At 44.3% G+C, this 22,722-nt stretch overlaps 1 protein-coding gene across 2 annotated transcripts in view; it reads left to right on the forward strand.

Annotated features, from left to right (window-relative positions):
- The window catches only part of LOC122377485 (cAMP-dependent protein kinase catalytic subunit 3-like), a 156,940-nt gene that overhangs the window by 128,546 nt on the left and 5,672 nt on the right, over positions 1 to 22,722 (forward strand). Inside the window, exons 5-7 of one of the 2 annotated variants that reach the window (XM_043357543.1) lie at positions 563 to 654; positions 1,384 to 1,565; positions 19,484 to 19,561. In XM_043357543.1, the coding sequence (XP_043213478.1) occupies positions 563 to 654; positions 1,384 to 1,565; positions 19,484 to 19,561 (352 nt within the window). The remainder of the gene's footprint in view (positions 1 to 562; positions 655 to 1,383; positions 1,566 to 19,483; positions 19,562 to 22,722) is intronic. The other variant, XM_043357544.1, reaches the window with a different exon arrangement.

Below are 22,722 nucleotides of genomic sequence, written 5' to 3' on the forward strand. Positions count from 1 at the left end.
CCAACGTGGGACGGAATCCACAGGAGAATGACGTGTTTGTTTTCATCGGTAAAGCCAATAATCATCTTTTTTATTTTATAAACGATTTCGTTTTTTTCCATTTTTCTGTGAGCTATTGTCTTTACCGATGAAGCTGAGTCTGTGCAGATCACAGCCTTTTCTATGTTTTTCGACGAGACATATTTGAGTGCTGATGCATGTTCGCTTCATATTTTGTAACAGAAGCGCAAAAACTGCAATATAACAGCACTATATGCTTCTGGACAAAATGCAATGGCAGTAAAACCTTCCCTGGTGGCATTCATTCTTGGCCAAATGTAATTACATAAATATTTTGTAGTAACTATCAAATTTCGGCTAAAAACAGTGCACGGTTTGAAAAAGAATCATTCCAATGACGGTCCATTCTTGCAGTCCAGAAATCGCCACTATTTCCGGCCTCTCCAACGCAACTCGTTGTCCAGACGTAAATATGCCGCATTCCAAGCGCCTGGCAAAGCCGCTGACAAATCCCGGTTATCTGACCTATGCGTGTCTCTGACCCCCGCGGGCCTTCCTGCAGGACGTGGACTCTCTGCGGCACACCGGAGTACCTCGCGCCGGAGATCATTCAGTCCAAGGGCCACAACAAAGCCGTCGACTGGTGGGCGCTGGGTAAGACGGATAGGGGGCTGGGTAAGACGTGCAGGGACTGGGTAAGACGTGCAGGGGCTGGGTAAGACGGACAGGGGTTTTGTCAGACGGACAGGGCTGGGTAAGACGGGCAGGGGCTGGGTAAGGAGGACAGGGGATAGGTAAGACGTATAGGGCCTGGGTAAGATGACAGGGGCTGGGTAAGACGGACAGGGGCTGGGTAAGACGGACAGGGGCTGGGTAAGACGGGCAGGGGCTGGGTAAGACGGACAGGGGGCGCACGGAGGAGCAGACCAGCTGTTGTGGTACACTGAGAAAAATGGCTGCCGTAGTGTCTCACGGTGTTTGTTGCCGAGGTCTCTCACAGTGTGCCGCGGTGTCTCACAGTATTCGCTGCCTCGGTGTCTCCGTGTTTGTTGCCGCGGTGTCTCATTGTGTTTGTTGCAGCAATTTCTCTCGGTGTTAGTTACAGCGGCATTCCAGTCCAACCATGTTGGCTTTTGCAGTGTCTCATAGTGTTTGTTGCAGCGGTATTCCACCATGTTTGTTACCGCAGTGTGTCATTGTGTTTGCTGCCGCGGTGTCCCACGGCGTTTGTTGCCGAGATGTATCATAGCATGCCGCAGTGTCTCATGGTGTTTGTTGCCGAGATGTATCATAGTATGCCGCAGTGTCTCATGGTGTTTGTTGCCGAGATGTATCATAGTGTGCCGCAATGTCTCATGGTGTTTGTGCTGTGCCCTCCGTCAGGCATCCTGGTCTACGAGATGCTGTCTGGCTACCCGCCGTTCTTTGATGACAACCCGTTCGGCATCTACGAGAAAATCCTGGCCGGCAAGATCGAGTGGCCGCGCCATATCGATCCCGTGGCCAAGGACCTCGTCAAAAAACTGCTGGTCCAGGACCGCACCAAACGGCTCGGCAACATGAAAGTAAGCACCACACCTGACACCATACAGTCAGTCTTGAAAGTGCCGCGCAATGGTGCGGTGGATCCCTCAAGCCCGACTGAGGAAGGACTGGCAAAGTTCAGAGTCACTGAACCAGTTGACCTCAGGGTTACCAGACTTGGCAATATGTCGCCAATTTGGCGATTTTTGGAAGTCATTGGCGATAGAAGCACGGCGTTTGGCGATAGGGGATAAAACGTCAAATATTGGCGAATTTCCAGAGTTCGCCTCCAAATCACCGAATATTATTTTTAAAAATAAACAAAACAAAGCAAAAAACATCGTTACAAAATATTTCGTAATCTGATTAATTTAACCTTCCAACGTTTCATATTAGGCACTCAAATATAAAATGTTTCTGATGAAAATATCTTCTGAACCACATCTCGCACGACCTTTGCTCAGGGGTGGAGATCTGTCAAAATGTCAGGGGGGTCCAGGCCGGGCAGATGGAGGCGGGCTGGATGCAGTGCCATTGACTTACATAGCAGTAATTCGTTTACAGGGGGTCCTGACCCCCCGACCCCCCCCCCCGAGATCTCCACCTCTGCCTTTGCTATTTTATTTGGCGCTGGTTAAGGTACGCTGTTATGTAGATGAATATGAGAAACAAGATAGGTAAATCGGGAACTTGGAAACGAATCGTGAACACGGTTACACGAACGCCAACTTGCGCTGCTACGTATGCTTATACAGTGCATCCTATTTGGCGAATTTTGGCGAAATTCGAGGGGCGAATTTGGCGATAAGGACCATTCTGGATCTGGCAAACCCTGGTTGACCTCAGGGATGGACGCAGTAGCGGCGGCACACCTTCAATTAGGGGGGGGGGGGGCACTGCCGAATTTTGGTCCCATTCTTTCCATGCAACGCCCATAGGGCTAATGTTAAAATACCAAAATCAAAGGGGGGCACGGTGCCCCGGTGCCCTCCCCGTTCCGCCGCCTATCATGGACGACCTACCTGAGCGCTACGCAAGCGCTACCTGAACCACTTGAACAAGTCAAGTGGTTCAGGTATGGGGCGTGCGTAGCGCCGGGAGTGGGCCGTCCAGGGCCTCCCGCCACTGCGCCGAGGCTGAGGGGAGGGGATGATTGTTGCGGGCGCGTTCACTTCGGTATGGTGGTATCCTGTTCATGTGGAACCAGCAAGAATGCGACTGAAGGGAATCATTATCTCAAACAAACGGGCAAGCGAGAGGTAGCGCCACTTCCAGCCAAAATATTGAACAATGATAATTCAAATCTAGGACGCATTCATAGCATGCAGCTATTCAGTCGATAGTTGCATGATGTCTTAGGCTTTTCTAAATTGTTATTTGAGTTGGATATTTTTCATTTGGCACGTTCAGTTTTGGTGGGTTTTAGGTATCGGGTCGAAAAGAATCAGAAAAGAAAAGAGTTAAAATGGCTCCAGAAAAAAGACCAAAAATATTTTCTTAACCCTCGGCCCTGGCTTAACCCTAACCCTCCCCTAAAGTTTTTCGAAGATAGCGCAAAAACGTGGTGGCAAAAAAGATGTGGCGGCGCGCAGCGCCGCCACATTTGGCACAGCCTATGGGGCAACCTTTTTAAATATGACCTGAAAATGTCAGGTCCGGATGACCTTGGTTCAGGTCACCAGGTCAGAAAAACCCGTACAAGGTCATGGTCAAATTTCAATTTTCTTTACGCACCTGTCCAATTCACAGTTTTTCACTGATTTCTTTCAAACTTTCAGGATGTGCTAAGTTCACCGAGTTGTATAACATATAGTTCGTGTTTTATGTCACTGACCTGAGGTCAGTTAGAGGTCATTACGTCGTAATGTTAAGCCTATGGGAAAATATTCAATTCGGAAAACACTCGAGATATCTGCTTCGTTCTATCACTTTTGTGCTTTGAAGCCTCAGTACTTAACATTATGTCACTTGGTGCTTCTTTGTTTGGTGTATCCACTTATCTTGGTGTATCTACTTATCCATGGGTCAGGTCAAATGAGGTCAACTGAGGTCAAATGACGTTTGTGCCAATAACTTGTCACATAATAAAGATACAGCTTTCAAAATGGTATCATTCTGTTCCTCTTGAAGAGCCGAGTCAAATGATATGCAACATTAAGCATTTCGATCATTCTTAAGACTTAAGTTGTACTTAAGATGTGCTTAACCTTTTAAGTACACTTAAGCAAGCAAAAAAATATATCATTCGACGCGCCTTGACGTGCTGAGTTCACTGGTGCTTTTCTTTTTGCTCTGTCTGAATTATATCAAAAGTTATGAGCCAAAAACTTTTGACCTGCTTTTAGCGAAATTTTTACATTCATACCGCCCCCAAATCCCCCTAAATATTGACCTAGAGCAACGAAATTTGCACAGGGCAAGAACTCCAGGGGGCTCACTTACCTACCAAATTTGGTGTTTCTACAGGGTGTAACGAAATTATCCGGAGATCTATTTTTTCGCCATATCTGCTTGCACCATACCTTTTTTAATGTTAGAAGCTGGAAAATTGGATGAATGCATACCTCTGGTATCTGCTCTCAACTCAGCAGTGACCTGACCTTGCGAAACGACTCTTGCTCTGAGTAAGAGTCGAGTCGCCGCCCGGGCTCATTTGATAGTTTTCGTTTAAGGCAGAGTGGAGAGAAGGGAGTACAGTCTGAAGTCTCTCGTTTCGTAGTAAGGCTACGTGTTGGTGGCATGGTGGCATGAGCCAGAAGCTTGTCTGTCAGCAGCTGGACATCAGCAGCAGCCAGTAGCACATCTGCCTGAGGCGTAATAAGCTTGGACTTGGTGGCAGACTCACCCCGGCCTCGATCGCAAAGGGCGCCCAAGTGGTGAGGAGAGTTGTCAGGATAGCGACAAGGAAACGGCACCAATTAATCCGCAAACTGACTCGAATTCTTACCAAGGTAGATATTAAGAGGTCCCACATCATGAGTCACCGTTACCCGCCTTTAGCTTGGTTTTACTGCTCTTCAAACTGAAAAGACAATGAAATTGGCGGGAAAACAACCAGTCCACCACCTTTGGCCTCACGCCAGGGCGTGTCCACTGGTCGAAGGAAGACATGAATGAGGTGGCCTGGTCGGATGGGAAGCTGTTCGAGCTGCGATGTCCGTTGAACCATCAAATCGGCCATGTGTGGGCTGCCAGCAGCTCGAACATGCCGGCCGTCGCCGGCGTCAAACATCCGGCCAAAATCCAGCCCTGGAGCATGTTCAGCTGCTGTGCAATATCAAGCTGTTCATGACGCCACAGAAAATTACTATCAGTGACGAGTATTACCGGCGCAACATCCTGGCTAGCGATTGGTTGGAGCCATTCAGCCAGACGGCACAGGAGGGCTCGGTTTCTGAACGCGTACTGATGCCTGATTCAAGCCGCGCAGTCTTCATGCGGGCGGCACACCACCTTCAAGTCCCTAGCAGAATGAGAAGTGATGCCGATAGGACCTATTGTTTTTCTGGGCTAACGGGCTATGGCTTGGAAATAGTTCCCATCCCAATTCCATCAATATCTTATAGACTATTGTCCAGAAGGAGATGAATGAGGGGACACCCGCCACCAGCGCCGCCCAACTGTGGGCACAGGTTAGTAAGGCGCTGCTCTACATGAAACCCACTGTGCTGAAAAATCCAGTGGCTGGAAGGCTCCAGAAATTTGTACCTGCGCTCTTATGAAAGGTGGCTTTATAATAACTCAAAAGAGAAAATATCAGATTGTCCTGCTTCTTAATTACAGCGCGAAGAAAGATGTCCGGATAATTTCGTTACACCCTGTAGGTGCCATAGGAGCCAATCGCGAGGGGGGTCGCATCGACCCCTCCCCCCTGCCAGGCCGTGTTATGAAAAATGGCCTGCCAGGGCGAGGGTTAAAAATGAAACCTAACTAAACATTTATCAGCGACAATTTTGACTTTATTAAGAGGATATTGGGTAAATGTCTGTGTTGTAGAAGAAGTGAAGGCTTTGGTCCGTGTCTCGATAAAACCAAGGCCCTAAATGCAAGGTTGCACGGACTAATTTCTACTAAACCTACCAGAATATATTTTCACGGTTGAATATTTATATAATTATTCCATCATAATTTATTTATTATTATCTCGTAATCATTTATAAGTAATTTTAAAACTTATTACTTAAGTTTCAAGTTGCTTGCCTTTTACTGGCAAAATAACTTTCTAGTATTGGGTCAACAAAGTGGTGTAGCAGTAGGAATCATATCTGGAAAAAACCAATACCTACATACAGCAGAAAAGCAGCCACCAGGTGTCGCCACAGTCGCCGCACAGATGTCGCGCGCGTCGCCAATGGCTACGTTACCGATTTCCATAAGGACGCATATGTACGGATATGTAACGGAAAGTCGCCCTTAAGGATTACGCTTAGATCCTTTGCTTATTTATAAGGTCAATGCTTGGAAATTGGGAGGGGCTCGGCTATTGTTTTCTACCTCGGATATGGCTTTATCACACGATGAGGAACATGCTGATAAGCGATTTATGTGTCATAACAGCACCGAAGTATTTTAAAGGTAGTGTGCCACCTTTCAAAGATTTCCCATTTTATTTTTCTTAGGATAAGAAGCTTCTGTTTTTACCTAATATCGCAAAAAAATCAAAAATGGGCCTGGAATAGTCCTTTTTTCGCCTAAAAGTTTATCGGTTTTTCGATATGCATAACAACTGTAGTGGGCTGACCTGCAAACAGGCGTCGGCAACAATCGCGAATGCGGCGCACATGTGACAATAAGCAAAGGTCATTATAGAGTTACGACGTACGGGAATGAGTTATCAGCTGGCTAATCGTAGACAACACAATGTCGAACTTAAACTGTAAGCCTGTATTGGTATTGTTTCTTTAATTTGGCTGTCGAACATTCATTTATGGTTTGAAATATGATTTTATGTAAAATAATTGATATGAAACAACCGTCTCTTAACCTTCCAGGCGGTGGGGGGGGCATTTTTTTGCCCCCCCTTTAGTTTTTTCGATATATCTCGAGAACCGCTGCGCCGATTGTCACCAAACTTTCAGTACCCTCTCGGGAGTAGCTAGCGCACATGATGACCTAAAATTTTTCCAAAGGCTATGATAGGTTGGCCGCTAATGACGTCAGAGTTACGTCATTTTTGCCATTTTCGACCCAAAAAAAGGTTTCGCGGGAAGAGCTGTCAGGCCTACAGCTTTAGAGATACAAAAAAATGTTCTTTACATAAAAGGTGTGGAATAAAGAGGGCTACAAAACTGCTATTTTTGTTTTTCGAATTTTTTGGATTTTGACCCCCAAAAATCAAAAAATAGATTTTCTGAAAATAATAGCCGAAAAATCCAAAAAGTTTTTTGAATTTCGAAAAAAACGGAATACATGTGATAGTCCCTACCGCCTTCTATCTACATACCAAATTTGAGATCAATACCTCTTTTTTTTGGCCAAGTTATAGCGAAAAAACTGTTCAAAATTGATGACGTCAAATTTTCAAACTCAATTTTTAGCAATTCTAGACCTCGTAGCGCAAAACAAAGACCACCATTAGACTCCCCGTGACGAGCTGCATCGAATCCATACCCATTGTATGCAAAAATATCAACTTTGAAATTTGACCTTTTTTGACCTGACCTTGACCTGACCTCCACCAGAAAGTGACCTAAACCGTACCTGATGGTCTTATAACCAATACCATTGAGTTGGAAATGAAAAACTGGCCATAAAACATGCATCGCACAACGTTAGTAAAGTTGGGTTCATGTGGTGACCCTTGGTGACCTTTGGTGACCTGACCTGTGACCTGACCTGGTATGACCAGTGACCTCTAATAGCAACATATGTACTAGACAACTGACGCCTTATCGCTGATTTTCGACAAAATGCGTTTTACTCGGTGTTATAGCGCTTTCCCTAGAAGCCCCGTGAACGGTGAAACATTTTATCTTTGACCTGACCTGTGACGTCATCGGTGACCCCGAGGTCAATGAAATTTGGTTTCTTTCGACAAATTTGACAGGGCTATCGAACGCCGTTTGAATTTTCCGGATCCGTCCAGTAGTTTCGGAGATACGAGGGGGGGCAAAAAAATGCCCCCCCCCCCCCACCGCGCGGAAGGTGGCTGGGAGGCCCACCGCCTGCGGGGTTAAATTATGACCCCATTTCACCACACGAAAGGGGCAGAAATGACTATGATCAGCTGACGCATTTTTCTTGGCCGAAGTTAGAGCGCGCGGCCCGACACACCACCGCACCACAAAGTATGAGCAGCGTATTTGGAAATTCCGACCTCGACGAGCATCAGAAGCCACCTAAAGCCCTTGTTACACTGCCGAATTTTGGTACACGAATGCGCACGAATATGCAAGTCATCCTATGTCGCGGACCGATTCGGGATCTTTCTTCCACGGTCTTGGCATTTCGCAGACCAGTCGGTGTCCACCGCGCGACTTTTACGGTTCGTCAAGACCGCCACGAATATTTCATGAAAAATGAAAATTTCGTGGCCGTTCGCCGAAATTATAATAAACGAACATGATCGCCAAACAGTCGCCGAGTCGCCGCCGACATGTCGCTACGTGCGCCGACTTGTTGCCAAGGTATCGCCGACTATTCGCAACAGATTCGCCATTCATTCGCGATGTTCGCCGAATCATGGATCAGCTTCGACCCGCGCACGATTAGGGGGGCCCCCACCCGTTGTCTGCAAATCGGGCTCTGTCGGCGAACTGTTCGCCTCTGTCGGTGAACTGTTCGCCGATTTCCTACACGACGTGATTCGGCGACAGGGTCGTGGCCAAAATTCGGCAGTGTAACACGGCCTTAACAGGCGTGTTCGAAACCGCAGGAGATGATGATGAACGGGTTTATCGAAACTTGATTGGATGAGCCTATCGGTAATAGCGATTTTAGTGTGTGCATTTATTGTTCATAGTGGTGTGAAATGTGGTTGGGGTACGACCGACAACCCGTTGGGGCGAATTTCGCACTGGGGTACTCAAAATTTGAAGAATTTAAGACGTTTCCATGAGTTTTGAAGGTATGGATGAGTTCTAAAAATCCGGTTCTCCTTATCCGGGTCATTAACTCCATATGGTCCAGGAAAGCTGGCACACTACCTTTAAATCATTTTTCAGAAATAGACGTTCTGCCGTATCTTTCAGTGCAAGGTGCTGTCGGGCATCCCCGACGTTACGTCACGCCGGGGATTGCCAGATTTTCCTACTAGACTTCGACGCCCCCTGGATAAAACCAGACCCGGGAGTGGGCCTCGAACTCACGACATCCAAGGCCGTATACGACATCGCATTCAGCTCACAGGTTACCCAACCTCAACGCTACGAGCACCTATCGCCCTGCGCAGCTCGCTCAGTGTTTCGGCTTAAAGGGACTATCCCACATTCAAAAAAGTCCCGTTTAGGATTCGGAAATGTTACTCATGATATTGTGACGAATTCTGCAAGTTTTTACGCGTTTTCATCGTATACTTTTTGAGATATTGCGACTTTTATATTTCGTCGTGACGTCATTTAGATCGGATCTGTGACGTAATGAAGGATTTACTTCATGTCAGTGTGGGGGAAATTTGGCAGCAAATATAGGTATTTGCTCTCAAATATGACTCGGCTCATACAATAACAAAAGTGTCTCTGATTGGCTTATTCGTAAATCAAGTGATACTTCACTTGAACAGGCGTTCAAATGGCAAATGACGTCATCAGATTACCGTTAATGGTTAAGAGATTGGGCCTTGCGCAGGGCTCATTTTCAAATGAAGGGAACGAATTTCTTCAACACCACGAGGCCGCGGGGGTTGCAACCAAGATAGATAGTGGTTTCTGGACCTCGCCGCAAACTTGGCTATCTCAACTCAAACCTAATGTAAAGGTGGGATAGTCCCTTTAATTTCGTCCAAAGTGTCTGACGTCTGTCAATGTCACGAGGCGAAACCCGAAGGTAAATGTCCGACCCGGTAGCTCAGTGGGTAAAGCGTTGGACTCCATGTGGTGAGAGCGCACATCCCGGTTGCAAAAGTCCGGGTTCGAAACGCGACGTGTGACGGACGTTTTCGAGCCTCCTGGCGGGTATGGTTGTGGTTGGTGGCAGGCCGCTGCCAGGCGAAGTTAGTGAGGGGACCGGCCGTGCGCGGCTATGTGCGCACGTTAAATTTTGGACTCGAAATTCTGCCATAGACCAGGAATTGCTTGATCAGAGGGCAGAGGGTAGGGTCAATGCAACAAGCTCAGCTTAGCGGGGACTCTGTCCTTGTGATTCCTTTCATTCGAAAGGTTCGGGCCAAATTTGTATTAAAAAAGGGGGAGCCGAACTAGGTTGGGCCGGGTTGAATCAGACTGGACCTATTTTTTTCGATTTCGCGTTACACGAAATCATGGTCAGACAAAACCATGATTTCGGGTCAAATATTTTTATAAACTGATCTCATTGTTGTTTAGTTAACCGTTAACACGTATAACATAAGCCTTTTTTAACTAGAGACTTCATGCACAAAAATGTGACAATCGTCCACTTTTCCTCATCTTCTCTTAGCGACTTGATTTGACCTTTAAAAAATCTTACCATAAAAAAAATCACCTACGTGATAATGATTTGCCCAAGGGCGCTCTACGCAAGAAATACCAGCCGGTCAAAAAATTGGCGAACGATACGATCTTTCTAGTGCTCGAATTATATTCAGGGAAAATTTCAGGAGACATAAATAATCATAATCCTTATAGCTACTGGGCCCTCGGAGCATTCGCTAGCATTCCATTGCCAGCTGCATTACCAACATCACATTTGCATTACTTTGGGTGCATCATAGTTGACAGTAGATGAACCGGCCACAGCAAACCCATGTCTCATTATCCTTTCCTTCCAAGCAGCCAAGCCAACCGGCCGCCCGGCTCACCACCGCGATATGGAACAACGCTGGAGTGCGCCATTTGCCTGCGGCAGTGCCCGACCGCGCCGGTGCTGTTTGACAGGTCACCCGCACCGTGACCTCGCCTCCCCCCCCCCCCGCCCAACGCCACACCGGGGCCCAATCTTATAAACGTCGTGAAATTGATATGGCAGCAATCTAAGGCTGGATATGTAGTACGCAATCTTATAAAACTCTGTGAAATCGAAAACGCGGCACGCTCTTTACGGCATTGGTAGCCGCCGGTTTTGAGGATGCCGTAGAATGATTTTAACCGTGAGCAGCTGTGCACATCTCAAAACACCGACGATCATCAGCTGTTTGCGGTTTCAGCGGCGTCCATTTCACGCCAGGGCCCTATTTATGAACCCTGCGGTCGCTGCGGCCAGCTGGGTTGTTACGTCACAAAAATAGGCTCACAAATGGGGCTCATGTAGTATGACGAATGTATGGCGTCATCTTGCTGCGACCCCTGCGATCTCTGCGGCCGCAATCCAGCGACCGCCAGAGCCACAAGAAAGTAACTGCACTGAACTTGGTGCACTGAGGTCAAACTGCCGCGTTGCCATAGAGACAATTTGGTAAACAAATTCATTCCTTCTGGGAATTACGAGGGAAGTGTTGTAGAGTTCTGCACGGCTGCAATTTTCCACAGCCTAGCCGCCCCGCAGCCGTGGCTCCACAGCCACAGCCGCCCACAGCCGTGGCAAACTGTGTCAGCCGCCGTGGATACTTTCAATGAAATGCAACCAAATAGTATATAATAAGTTGTTTTTAGTTGAAACATATAGCCAAAAGCACATTGCAATGGGCTATAGATTCTCAAGCTCATGAAGCATCATAGGTTAAGTGGTTGTGTATCTGGCTTTAGGCCGAAGGCCTGAAGCCTGATGTGCATCGCATGCCTACACAAGCCCTTGCAAGGGGTTAAGAAAGATGGGTAGGTAGGTACCTACGTCAACAGAAAACATAAACAACGAACCAGAATAGAAGCACTAGCAGTGTAGACATCTAATGCCAAATCCTGAAGCATGGTTGTGGGACAGAACAACAGACCCTGATGCTTTTCATTATCAATGTTAGGTATGGAAAATGAAACTGAAGTTGATGGACCAGGACTGTCAAACAGTGATTGTCTAGTCAAAACTCTTGCTTCTTTCTTACCTTGCATATTTTCGAGGGTGTGATATGCCAGGCTTGAAGCAGCCTTCTGAGCAAGTCTCAAACTAATTTGATATGCAAGGCATCAAAACACTAGTGAGCATCCAAGAAAGAAAAACATTCATCTATTTTGATTTTTCCAAATAATGATCTTCGCTCAAATCCCCAAGGACGTGTGAGCCACAATTGCCTCATTCAATCAAAAATTTTACTTGAGTTTTAATGACGTCAATAGCAAAGAAGTGGCAATAAATTGTTTTGTGTCACTTTAAACAGCCAAAAAAGTATAATTAAATAAATAATAATGCTATACAGTTAAAACTTGCTCTCAAACAAAGATTAATTATCAAATTTTTACATTTTCAGAAAAAGACGTCATTTTATTAGTAAAGTCAACAGCTCGCGTAAGAAATATTGTGTTCAGGGTTTTCACCGTCATGTGAATTACGTGTTCAGGGTTTTCACCATCATGTGAATTAACCATAAGTAAGGTTCATGCTCACTTATAATCTAATTCCATTGGCTTCGTTGATTAGCATTTTCTGTTAGCGGTCACTCACACACCAGTTAGAACATAAAGCGCCAGTTTTATATTATGTAATTGGACTTGCCGAAAATCCAGAAATACATCTAAGAGTTATTTTAGATAATATTTTATGAAGCCTTTACCTGCCTTTACCTAGGCGTGATTTCTTTTTCTATTACCTGAAAGAATTATTGAACGCTCGTCTTCAATAGCTGTAAGGTGCTCTCCTAATGACCAGGTGAGATTGATTAGAGAGGGATGTGACAATGCAACATGTTGCATTTTCTGAAACTGTCAAGCTCTTGGTGATGAAGGAACAATTGGTACCTATAATTAGTATTCTGTACCAGAGTGCAAACTCCCCTACAGCAAATGGTAAAACCATTACAGGTTTTCAAAGGCTTCACCACTTTCAATGTTGCTGGGCATCCTTTGCATGATTTTTACAGGCTAGACTGCTTATCAGAAAGTAAGATTAAGGATTTAAAATTTTATATTTGAGTACTTAAGATTGAGTTTGAAATCTCACAGCCGTCAGCCGTGGCCACAGCCGTAGCCGTGTTCTTGGAGATATTTGCAGCCGCCCCGGCCCACAGCCGTGGGGCTGCAGCCAGCCGCGGCTGCAGCCGGCCGGTGCAGACCTCTAAAGTGTTGCATACAATGGTACTTGAAAATGAGATTAATGCTTAAATATGAGATTTTATTTTAGTCTTAAGAGATTCGTGCCATGATTTAATAAAAATAATATCAAATCATTTATGTGACCCACTTACAAAAATACAGAAACACCAGAGGGCCTTGAGAAACGCCCTTTTCCTCACAGGAATGGAATACAGTGGGAATACACAGATAATAGAAGCGCGTGCAAACTACTATGATTATAGGTCGTTTTTTTTAAGTTTGCCTTTCACTGTAAACGTCTTTTTGAACAAAGCACGAGCATGGCTAGCTGAATTACTGAGAAAACTGGTTGGCGCACATTAATTTCACCAAATTTCACAGACGATCAATTTCATCAAATTTGTTTACTATTTCACAGGCTCATAGCTCGTATTTGCCCATACCTACAGCTCCACAGTGATAGACGACTTCTCATGAATTATGTCTGAACTAATTAATAAATTGCACGGCGTTTAACATTAACGTTACATCGTCGGTGTTCAAAACTTATTTTGAAAATATTATTCATATCTCCAATACAATGTGCGCCAACCAGTTTTCTCAGTAATTCAACTAGCAATTCTCGTGCTGTGTTCAAAAAGACATTTACAGTGAGGGCCAAACCTTAAAAAAAACGAACTATAGTAATCGTCTTAAGCGCGCAATTATCGGAAACTATTTTGGTAACAGACGTCTGTTGTGGAACGCTGATTGCGGCCGAGTGGGTGATGACGTTTCAGAAATGGGCGGAGCTTAGAACCTGCCGCCGGCCGCAGCGGCCGCAGGGTTCATGAACAGGGCCCAGAATTTGTGGCGTACTTTGATGAGCTTCTCAGACAGCTTTAAGATAAATTCCATGTTTTTATGATATAAGTTATAAGTATGCAATATTTTACATTATGATATTTTTAAGATTAAAACATCCTCCACATATCAACCCTATTACCTACTGGTGGGCTCTCTGGACTACGTTAACTGGTGGAGGGGAGGGGGGCCGATTCGGTCCCCCCTTGATATCTCGAAAACTAAATGTCCGATCTTAATGGGACAAACACCATTCGATTGCTCTTATCGTGAACTTTCAGATTGACTTTAAAAAGTAAAAAAAAAGTTCAAAATTGGGGGTCCTGGAAGCAAAAAATTTTGAAAAAAATCGCGTTTTACACCTCACCACTAAAAATGTTAAAACTTGTTTCTTTTTTGACCGATTTTGATGAAACTTCAGGGAACCCTTCTTTATGACCTGGGCCTTCATATATATTCCGTTATTTTGGATATTTCAAAAATCATTGGCAGATTCAGGTAAGCTAACTTGAAACATAGGCGGCGGAACGGGGAGGGCACCGGGGCACCGTGCCCTCCTTTGATTTTGGCATTTTAACATGAGCCCTATGGGCGTTGCATGGAAAGAATGGGATCAAAAGTCGGCAGTGTCCCCCCTTAATTGAAGGTGTTCCGCCGCTACTGACTTGGAATGATGTTTTGAGTTTTTGTCATGGCATATTATGTGTCTTATGACATGATGTGTCATATAGCATGTAAAATATGCAACGTGAACATAAAATACACGTTTTCGTTAAGCATAGGCGGATTCAGACACGCTAAGACGGGGGGCAGTTCATTGATATTACCCCCTTTCTCAAGTACCTGGATCCGCCTATTCCAATATTTTCATTGTAAAATGACGTCACATAGTCTTAAGGCGCATACATATGACGGGTAGTGCCACTTGTCACCAGTATAAACCTAAGTAAGTCGCTGCTTAGCGGCAAATGTCGAAACAGTCAAATCTGGGCCAAAACTACCACCGAGAAACTCGTCCTGGAGACGCCTCTGCGCAAGCTAGATACTCAAAAATTTGACACAGTGTGCCCAATGAATAGCAAGGAAAAGTCACCAAATTTCGAGCCCCTAGCTTAAGTCGTTTTCTGTCGAGAGCAATAAAAAACTACAGGTGGGGGCCGATTGCCCCCCCCCCCACCAGTAACTAGTAGGGTTAACTCATGATTTATTATAATAATGCTTATTATACAGACAACGATCAATTTCAAAATATCTATTTGCACAGGAACTAAATGCACACTAAAACACATAAAAACGAGTGTTCATCGTTATATGACTTTATTTTTCAAATTAAAAGGGGATTTTTAAGAGGATTTTAGCACCAGTAACCGTCTTAGATTTTCGGCAGACACTGCATTATAGAATCGGTATGGGTCTTCAGCCTATTCTCACGTCTCACGTATGACACAAATAACGGACACTTCATGGCTTCTGATAAGATATTTAAATTAATGATGATATACCTTAGTTTTTCAAAAAATTGTAAAGGCTTGCTCACTATTCGTATTTCCTCACTTTCTGTCTGGCACAGTTACGGATCAATTTGTTGTTTCTCTTCCTGCATCTCGATCTGACTTCTGAACAGAGTATTTTTCTTGATATAGCTTTGATATGTAGATTGGGTTCTTCAATCTTTTAAGGAAATGTTTCCGCATTTATTTTTGACGCTCTTTCGATCGCCGCTTACTACGTGTCGCTACGTGGCCCAGGAGCCGCGTTATGAAAACGCCCCCCTCCCCCAGCACGACAAGGAAAATACAGGCCACCCGCACGGCGCGGGTTCACTAATAGGTAATGGAGAGGTCGCAAAATTGACCTGGGCCTCAATGTAGATATTTGGTCTGGGGATTACGCAAGGCGAATGTTCGCTGAGATCGGCAGGTTTCTATGGCGCTTATTCAAAGTCGATCATGCACACTCACATCATGAAAGGTCGTCTCCTATACTACGTCGGCCGAAGACATCCTTTACCTTTACCTTCGTGCCACTATATGGGAAAGTCTCACGAGTCACGCCTCGCCCATCTGGCACTCATGCAGTCATCCATGTCCACAAGTAGGGGTTGCGCGTACTAGACATCGAATTGTAAAGGTGATTTGTGGAGAAAAAAAATCAAGAACGTATGTCAGCGTTCGGTCGCCTCTGACTGCAGTCGCTGCTGGTATGACAATGAGTTGGGATCTCATGGTGGATCTCATGGTCTTAAATGTTCAAATCGTTCCTTGATTCCAATTAAGGCAATAAGTCGCAGCGTGAATCCTACATACGTGCGATCTGAGATTTTAACACAGCCACCGCGGTCGACCACAGGCTGCAGCCCACAGGTCACTTTGGATCAGTGAGTGAACCTGTATATCTTTTGTTTGCAAAGAATAAAGATTGTGCCTATGGACCAACGTATATTTTACCGTTTCGAATTCGCATGGATGCGTATTTTGAGAATAAAATATATGTAGCCTGAGATCGTTTCCTATATCATGCTAAATATTCATCAAGATCAAGGTTTTGGCGCCCCCTCTCAAGGGAAAAAGTCGCCCCATCGAGCACCATGACCCCCCTTTCGCTGATTTCTGGCTACGCCACTGATGGCATATATTATATTTATGATAATGCATGCCATCGGACGTGATTCTCCGCCGTTGATTAGGCAGTGGTGGGCACTCGTAACTTGACGGGGACTTCGATAACGATAATTTGATAACCTCTTTCGAGGTCAGCGACTTCGATAACGATAACTCTATAACCAAATCGTTAACTTCGATAACGCGATAACGATAACGATAACTTTTCAAAAAAGGAATTGAAAGGATAAAATATTTGAAAGGAATAAGCTTCTAATTACTTTTTAACCCATTCGCTCATACAACACCATTATTACCCAGCTGAGGCCTCTTGCACCAAACTACCTACCTAGGTAAATTCAGATTTTACCTAGATTCTCTTGCACCAAACTACCTACCAAAAAACGCTACCGTGAAAATTTACCTAGAAATTCTACCGAGCGGCATAAGAACTTACCAATTGTTAAAGTCCGACCGGCTGTTTTCCTCTTGCACCGAATGCCGGAAAGAAGTACTCGCGGAGGAATTTTTGACGGTTTGACGGTAAACGCGAGCTTCCAAAATAACTAGCAAAATCTTAGGTAAAATGATTCAATTAGTAACAATAGGCACAATACATGATAATCCACGGGTACTTTTATGTAAATTAGGCACTACGAAATGTTTAGACAATGATAAATCAATGTTTTATGAGTGAAAAATAATATAATTGACCAAATGCTCCATGGGTTCACAGAGGTGCTTCTCCGTAACAAGGCGATAAACCTCCGTAGCAGAACAGCCAGGTTGAAGACTCACTCGTTGCCATGGAAACGAAGCTTATTTGTTCAAGTAATTTAATATCAAAATAACTTCTATCGGTATTTACGTAAATGAAAAATGATTTCATAAAACCAAAATGTATATTAATAAAAACAATATCCGTTTAATTGTTTTCTTTAGTTACTATTTTTTTGCGCCCACAAATAATTCGTCGCCAAACAGCCAATCAAAACAAATCCTAAAAACGCGAGCTGTCAAATTTACCTAGGTAGGTAGGTAGGATGGTGCAAGAGAAGTTACCGCCGTAGGTTTTACTAGGTAGGTATTTTGCCGATTTTACCTAGCTAGGTATTTTGGTGCAAGAGGCCTCTGCTCACACAAAAAGGAGGGCTTAGAACAGTGAAAATGTTATTTTTCTCGTACAAACACACAAACAAACGTGCAAACAAAAACTTGAATATCTTTGGCGACAGAGCTTGCTGATCGATCTATCGATTGAAAGAAAAGGGGACATCGATAACGCTACTTCGATAGCGATAATCAATAACGATAAACTTGAGGAAAAACGTAATCGTCGATAACGACTTCAATAATCGTTATCCATGGGAGTTATCGAAATGCCCACCACTGAAATAGGTATAGGCGTCGAAAGCGGGGGACGAGGGACGTGTTCCTCCCACAGTCGAGGAATCTGGGGGGGGGGGGAGGGACGTTGTCATGTTCTTCCCTAGGGCCTTGGAGAACGGGTATGCCTCCTAAAACCCGCAGCACGGCAAAGTGATTTGTGGTATTATTCCTTTTCTTTTGACTGAACGTTTCTTGGCCACTGGCATATCCAAAAAGGCGGTCCTGGACGCTGCGAAGGGGATACCCATAAACAAGTTTCTCCAATTTCCAAAAACACGCCGGATTTCGATTCCTTACGCACTGCTGAGTGCTGAACAGTTTAAAACAAACTCAAACTTCTAGGATATAAGCTATACGGTTGAAATCACAAAAAAGTAATAACACCCATCATGCGTGTTTTTCTTGTGCAAAAATGACAATATTAATGGGTGTCACACGACTCTCATAACGGTATTGTGAGTGTCATAGATAGCCTCTTTGCTCAGAGCCGTGGGTGTTCTATGAGCTTTTCAACTCCATCCATATGTCCTTAAGTGTGTCGACTGTCGAGTGTAGGTCAACGCGTCACACGCGCAATAGTGAGTTAAGAAAGCATCTTAATGGGAGCAGTGGGCTCCGAAAAACCGAAGAGAGTAATTATTTTTTTCTGTGTAAAGGGCTCAATTTTTAATATGCAGGGCCACTTTACCTGGTGATCAGATCTTAGGTTTGAAACAAAATCAAACTTGTTACACGGGCTGCAAAATTTATGTGTTTGAGAGCTGTTTTGCAAATTGATTTTGCCAATTTTCGCGGCGCTTCGCGCCGCCTATTCATACTCGAGTCAAAAAGATATCGTGAGTTGTGACTGATAAAGCACCCTCACACGCAGGTATGAATGCATTACCTGTTAGACTGGTGGCACACGTAAACAAGTATGTATACCTCGTAGAGGACAAAAGGCTTGTGCCGTTTACGGTGTCAAATTGAATCGGACGTCAAACTGTACTGTGTAGGAATTTGGTCCATAACCATTAGACAGATAGTGCATCGGCCTGAAAAAGTACGGTAACAATACCTTAGTTTAGGTTTTTAGTCGGCCGATCCGTCCCCCTGTCGAAAATCCGTGGCAACGCCCCTGAATTAATAGGTATACAAACATCCCAAATATGGGAAGTTTTGCTGCTGACTGCTGAGCCCCCCCCCCCCTGACAATATCATAAAGTTAAAGGGACCCTCCCACCTTAACATTAGTTTTGAGTTGAGATAGCCAAGTTTGCGGCCAGGCTCAGAAACCACCATTTATCCTGGTCGCAACCCCCGCAGCTTTATAGTGTTCAAGAAATTTCTTCCCTTTACTTGCAGGGTGGGACCAGCGTAGTCCCTATCTCTTAACACTAACGGACTCTGATGACGTCATCAAGCCCATTGACCGCGCGTTATAAAATAAAAGTCTTATATTTCAAAAACGGGTGAATATTTTTCGGTGAAATTTGGTAGATGTTCATTTTCGCTCTTTCTGATTCACGGTACATCACTTTTATGCCAATTCATTAACTTTTTTAAGGTGGGAGGGTCCCTTTAAACCCGTGCTGACGCCTCTACATTTTGCACCTTGCACGTGCATGAGGGGTCACCCACATGCATCGGGAGTAGTCCAATACTTGGTATAATGGATGAAGCTATCGTACAAAAATTATCACCAAGTGAATGTGTCCAGCGGCTGCGGAGCTATATAGGTTAGCGTGGCGATGGCAGCTGTTACAGCCAGTACCTAGTCCCAGCAGTTGTCCCAATCAGTTTCCCCAGCGGCTGTCCCAGTGGTGACCCACCGACCGCTGACCCAGCCCCCCCCCTCCCCTCCCCTCTCACACTCCCTGCGCCCCCTTCCAGAGTGGTGCTGAGGATGTCAAGCGGCACCGATGGTTCAAAAATATCAACTGGGAAGAGGTTTTCTACAGGAAACTGAAGGTCAGCTAAGTTTGTTGTACTTTTAGCCGCATAGTGTAGTTTGTTTCAATTATGAACTGTAAATAATAGAAGTGTTACTTTGCACACCGTAGGCACATTGCAGTTTGCACATTGTAGGAGGTTACATGAAAAGTAATTCATTTGCTACGCAAGTTTCTCTCATTCATCACACCGCAAAGCACCTGTTTAGTCCCAACGTATTCCGTTATGCTGATTGTTATTCATTCAGCCGTGTGTAAGTGACTGACTGTGCCGTGTTGTGTCATCAGCTCGATAGATGACATGCGGTCGGTTCGATGGGGCGGACCGTTGGCCATGGTTAGTGGTTAGTGGTTACCCATTGGACTCTGGCCAGCGCCGCTCGGATGGGACGCGCCTCCCCGGCCAGTGGCCAGTGGCGCTACACTGTGCAAAAAGCTTAGCACCTGTTGTGCTAAACAACTGCTATTAGGGTGTTAAACAGGTGCTAAACTATTCCGCGCACCGACAGGGGCAGTTATCCGACCCCCCCCCCCCCCCGAGGTTTTTCGTGAATAGCGGGAAGCGCCGCGAAATTTTGCATGACTTTTTCCTCATCAATTTTACACATGGTGTGCAAGTTTGCACTTCCTACCTTTCAAGGTCAGGTCACCAGGTCACTTCGAATGACCCAACCTCAAATCACTTTTTTGCAACTTTGATGCAGCTTGGATATACGTGTACATTCTTGGACGATACCGCGAAAACGAACCATTTCTATCGAGAGTTTTGAAAGGATTTCATGCACGAGGCCTTGGCCGAGTGCATGAAATTCTTCGAAAACTCGAGATAGAAATAGTTCGTTGCGGTAGAGTCCTAGATATTATTTCCTGTATGTTTCATAATATCGTTCGTTAGCTGCTTTAAAAGGCCGAAATTTGCAAAGATAAAATATTGTTACATCAACTACACCTCGGGTGCTGAAATACAGGCAGTGCTAATTACTTAACAGTACCGTAAAACCTACAAATTTCCTTTAAGCAGAAGCTCCGGATGAAATCAAGCTATACAAGAAAACCATCCAAGAAAACGTCTCGTGCAAAGTTTCTTGGATGGCTGGATTGTATTGCATCACTGCATCAAACATACAGGAATGTTTTTGCTGGGCCAAAGTTGTCATACTATAGTTCGTTTTTTTTTCAAAAGCACGCTGGCTCAAAGTTCATTATCGAAGCTCTCACGTGAGTTTTGGCAACTACCCGCGCCCCGCTGGGGGGGGGGGAGCAGAATCTGCCCCCTCCCGTTTTTCACCAATAACTTCTAAACGCGTTACGCCAGCGACGTCAAACTTTCAGTAACTTATCACCACATCAATTTGACACGTTCCCTGTAAATTTGAGCGAAATCCGTCGGAAGTTTTTTGAGAAAATGACGTTTTAGTGACGTCATGTTCGCAATTTTCGCCTCAAAAACGGCAAAATTTCAAACGCCGCTAACATCTTCATTTTTAAAAGAATCAAGACGTAACAAAAAAGGTTATATGTGATCAGACATGTGCTTGGATCCGGAAAAATGGATCTGAGATCCGATCCCATGGATCCCGATCCGAGATCCATTCAGATCATAGATCCAACCCCTCAATTTTGTCGAGAGATCTACTGGGATCATAGATCTGACCCTTCAATTTTGTCGCTAGATCCACTCGGATCATAGATCTGGCTCCCCAATTTTGTCGTGGGATCCAATGGGATCATAGCTCATAGGGTCTCAAAATGTTAACAACTTTCTTTCATAAGAAGTTATGAATACCAAAGTATGGTTAGGAACAAACAATCTTATACAAAGGCCATATAAGTAAAGGCATCCAGTTACATAATACAGAATACAAAATAGAGGAGGCTCATGACGGTCACAACTTGAGAGAATTGAGTGATATGAAGATTTTTCACATACCAACAGAAAAGCTTGCAATAACAATTAACACAGAGGTAAGTCAAAGTAATGACTAATGAACAATACATTACTAGGTACCTAGTTGACTACCTACCACATCACAATTCATGTTAGAATCTACATAATGATAAGACAATCTTGCATTAGACAACCATGAGGCTTTCCAGTTTCCACTCCAGCTTGAGCTATGAATTGATTCATAAACAATAAAAGATGATACTGACACATGTGGCTTGGTTAGGTAAAGGTATTTCAATCTATTGAAAGAAATATTTTATAAAATAAACTGAGATATAAACAAAAGTATAAAAATATTCAACAACCTGCTGCGATGGGAAGCGAAATATCAATTGTAATGGCCTTGGATATCTACCGTAAAATGATTATTTCAGTATCTTAATAGAACTCGTGACGTCATTTCAAATAACGAATGAGCTAAGCGTTCTAACTTCGAGCATAATGAAAATAAATAAAAAATCAAACTGGAAATTCAAAAGTCTGGAGTATTTTTTTCAAAAAAATGTTCATTTTTTCTCCTCACATAATTTTACGATACGATTGTTTGTGAATATCACCTTTGTAGCGTTGAATTTAATGACGTAAACGTGAGCTGAAACGGTATTACATGGCCATTAGTGCTATACGCGAGTGTGCGCCTTGCATCTTTATTCTATTCACTTTTCAAAAGAATCACAATATCTTACGTCATTAGTTTGAAGGGCCTATTACGGGGAATCTTTCGGAATCATTACGGTTTTAGTCAAATTAAGATTTTTCATTGGTCAAACGATAATGACGTAATAAAACAATATTACCAAAACGTGAGCTGTGAATTTCGTTTGTCTTTTTTTGGGAGGCTCTCTCATAAAGACAGCACAGCATGGCACCACACGTGGCACGATGCCAAAAGTAGGTAATCTCTGAAGAAGTTTATGCCATTTTTGAACTTGTAATTTTATTAGGGAAGTATTAGAGGTTGGTTGCTTTTCTTACTAAATTGAAATTGTGTTGCACATACTAATAGCTCATACGAACATTCTGGATTGGGTTTTCATACCTGTTAGAAGTGGATTGCTGGATTATTTTTAGCAAAACTGACCTATTTGGCTTCCAGGTTTGATTTCCTAGCATCTGTCCATAGGCGGCGGAACAGGGGGGGGGGGGTGGCACCAGGGTACAGTGCCCCCCATAGATTTTGGCATTTTAACATTAGCCGTACTGGCGTTGCATGGAAAGAATGGGACCAAAAT

The sequence above is a fragment of the Amphibalanus amphitrite genome, unplaced genomic scaffold, assembly GCF_019059575.1.
Source record: "Amphibalanus amphitrite isolate SeventyFive unplaced genomic scaffold, NRLGWU_Aamphi_draft 000045F_arrow, whole genome shotgun sequence".
NCBI lineage: Eukaryota > Metazoa > Arthropoda > Thecostraca > Balanomorpha > Balanidae > Amphibalanus > Amphibalanus amphitrite.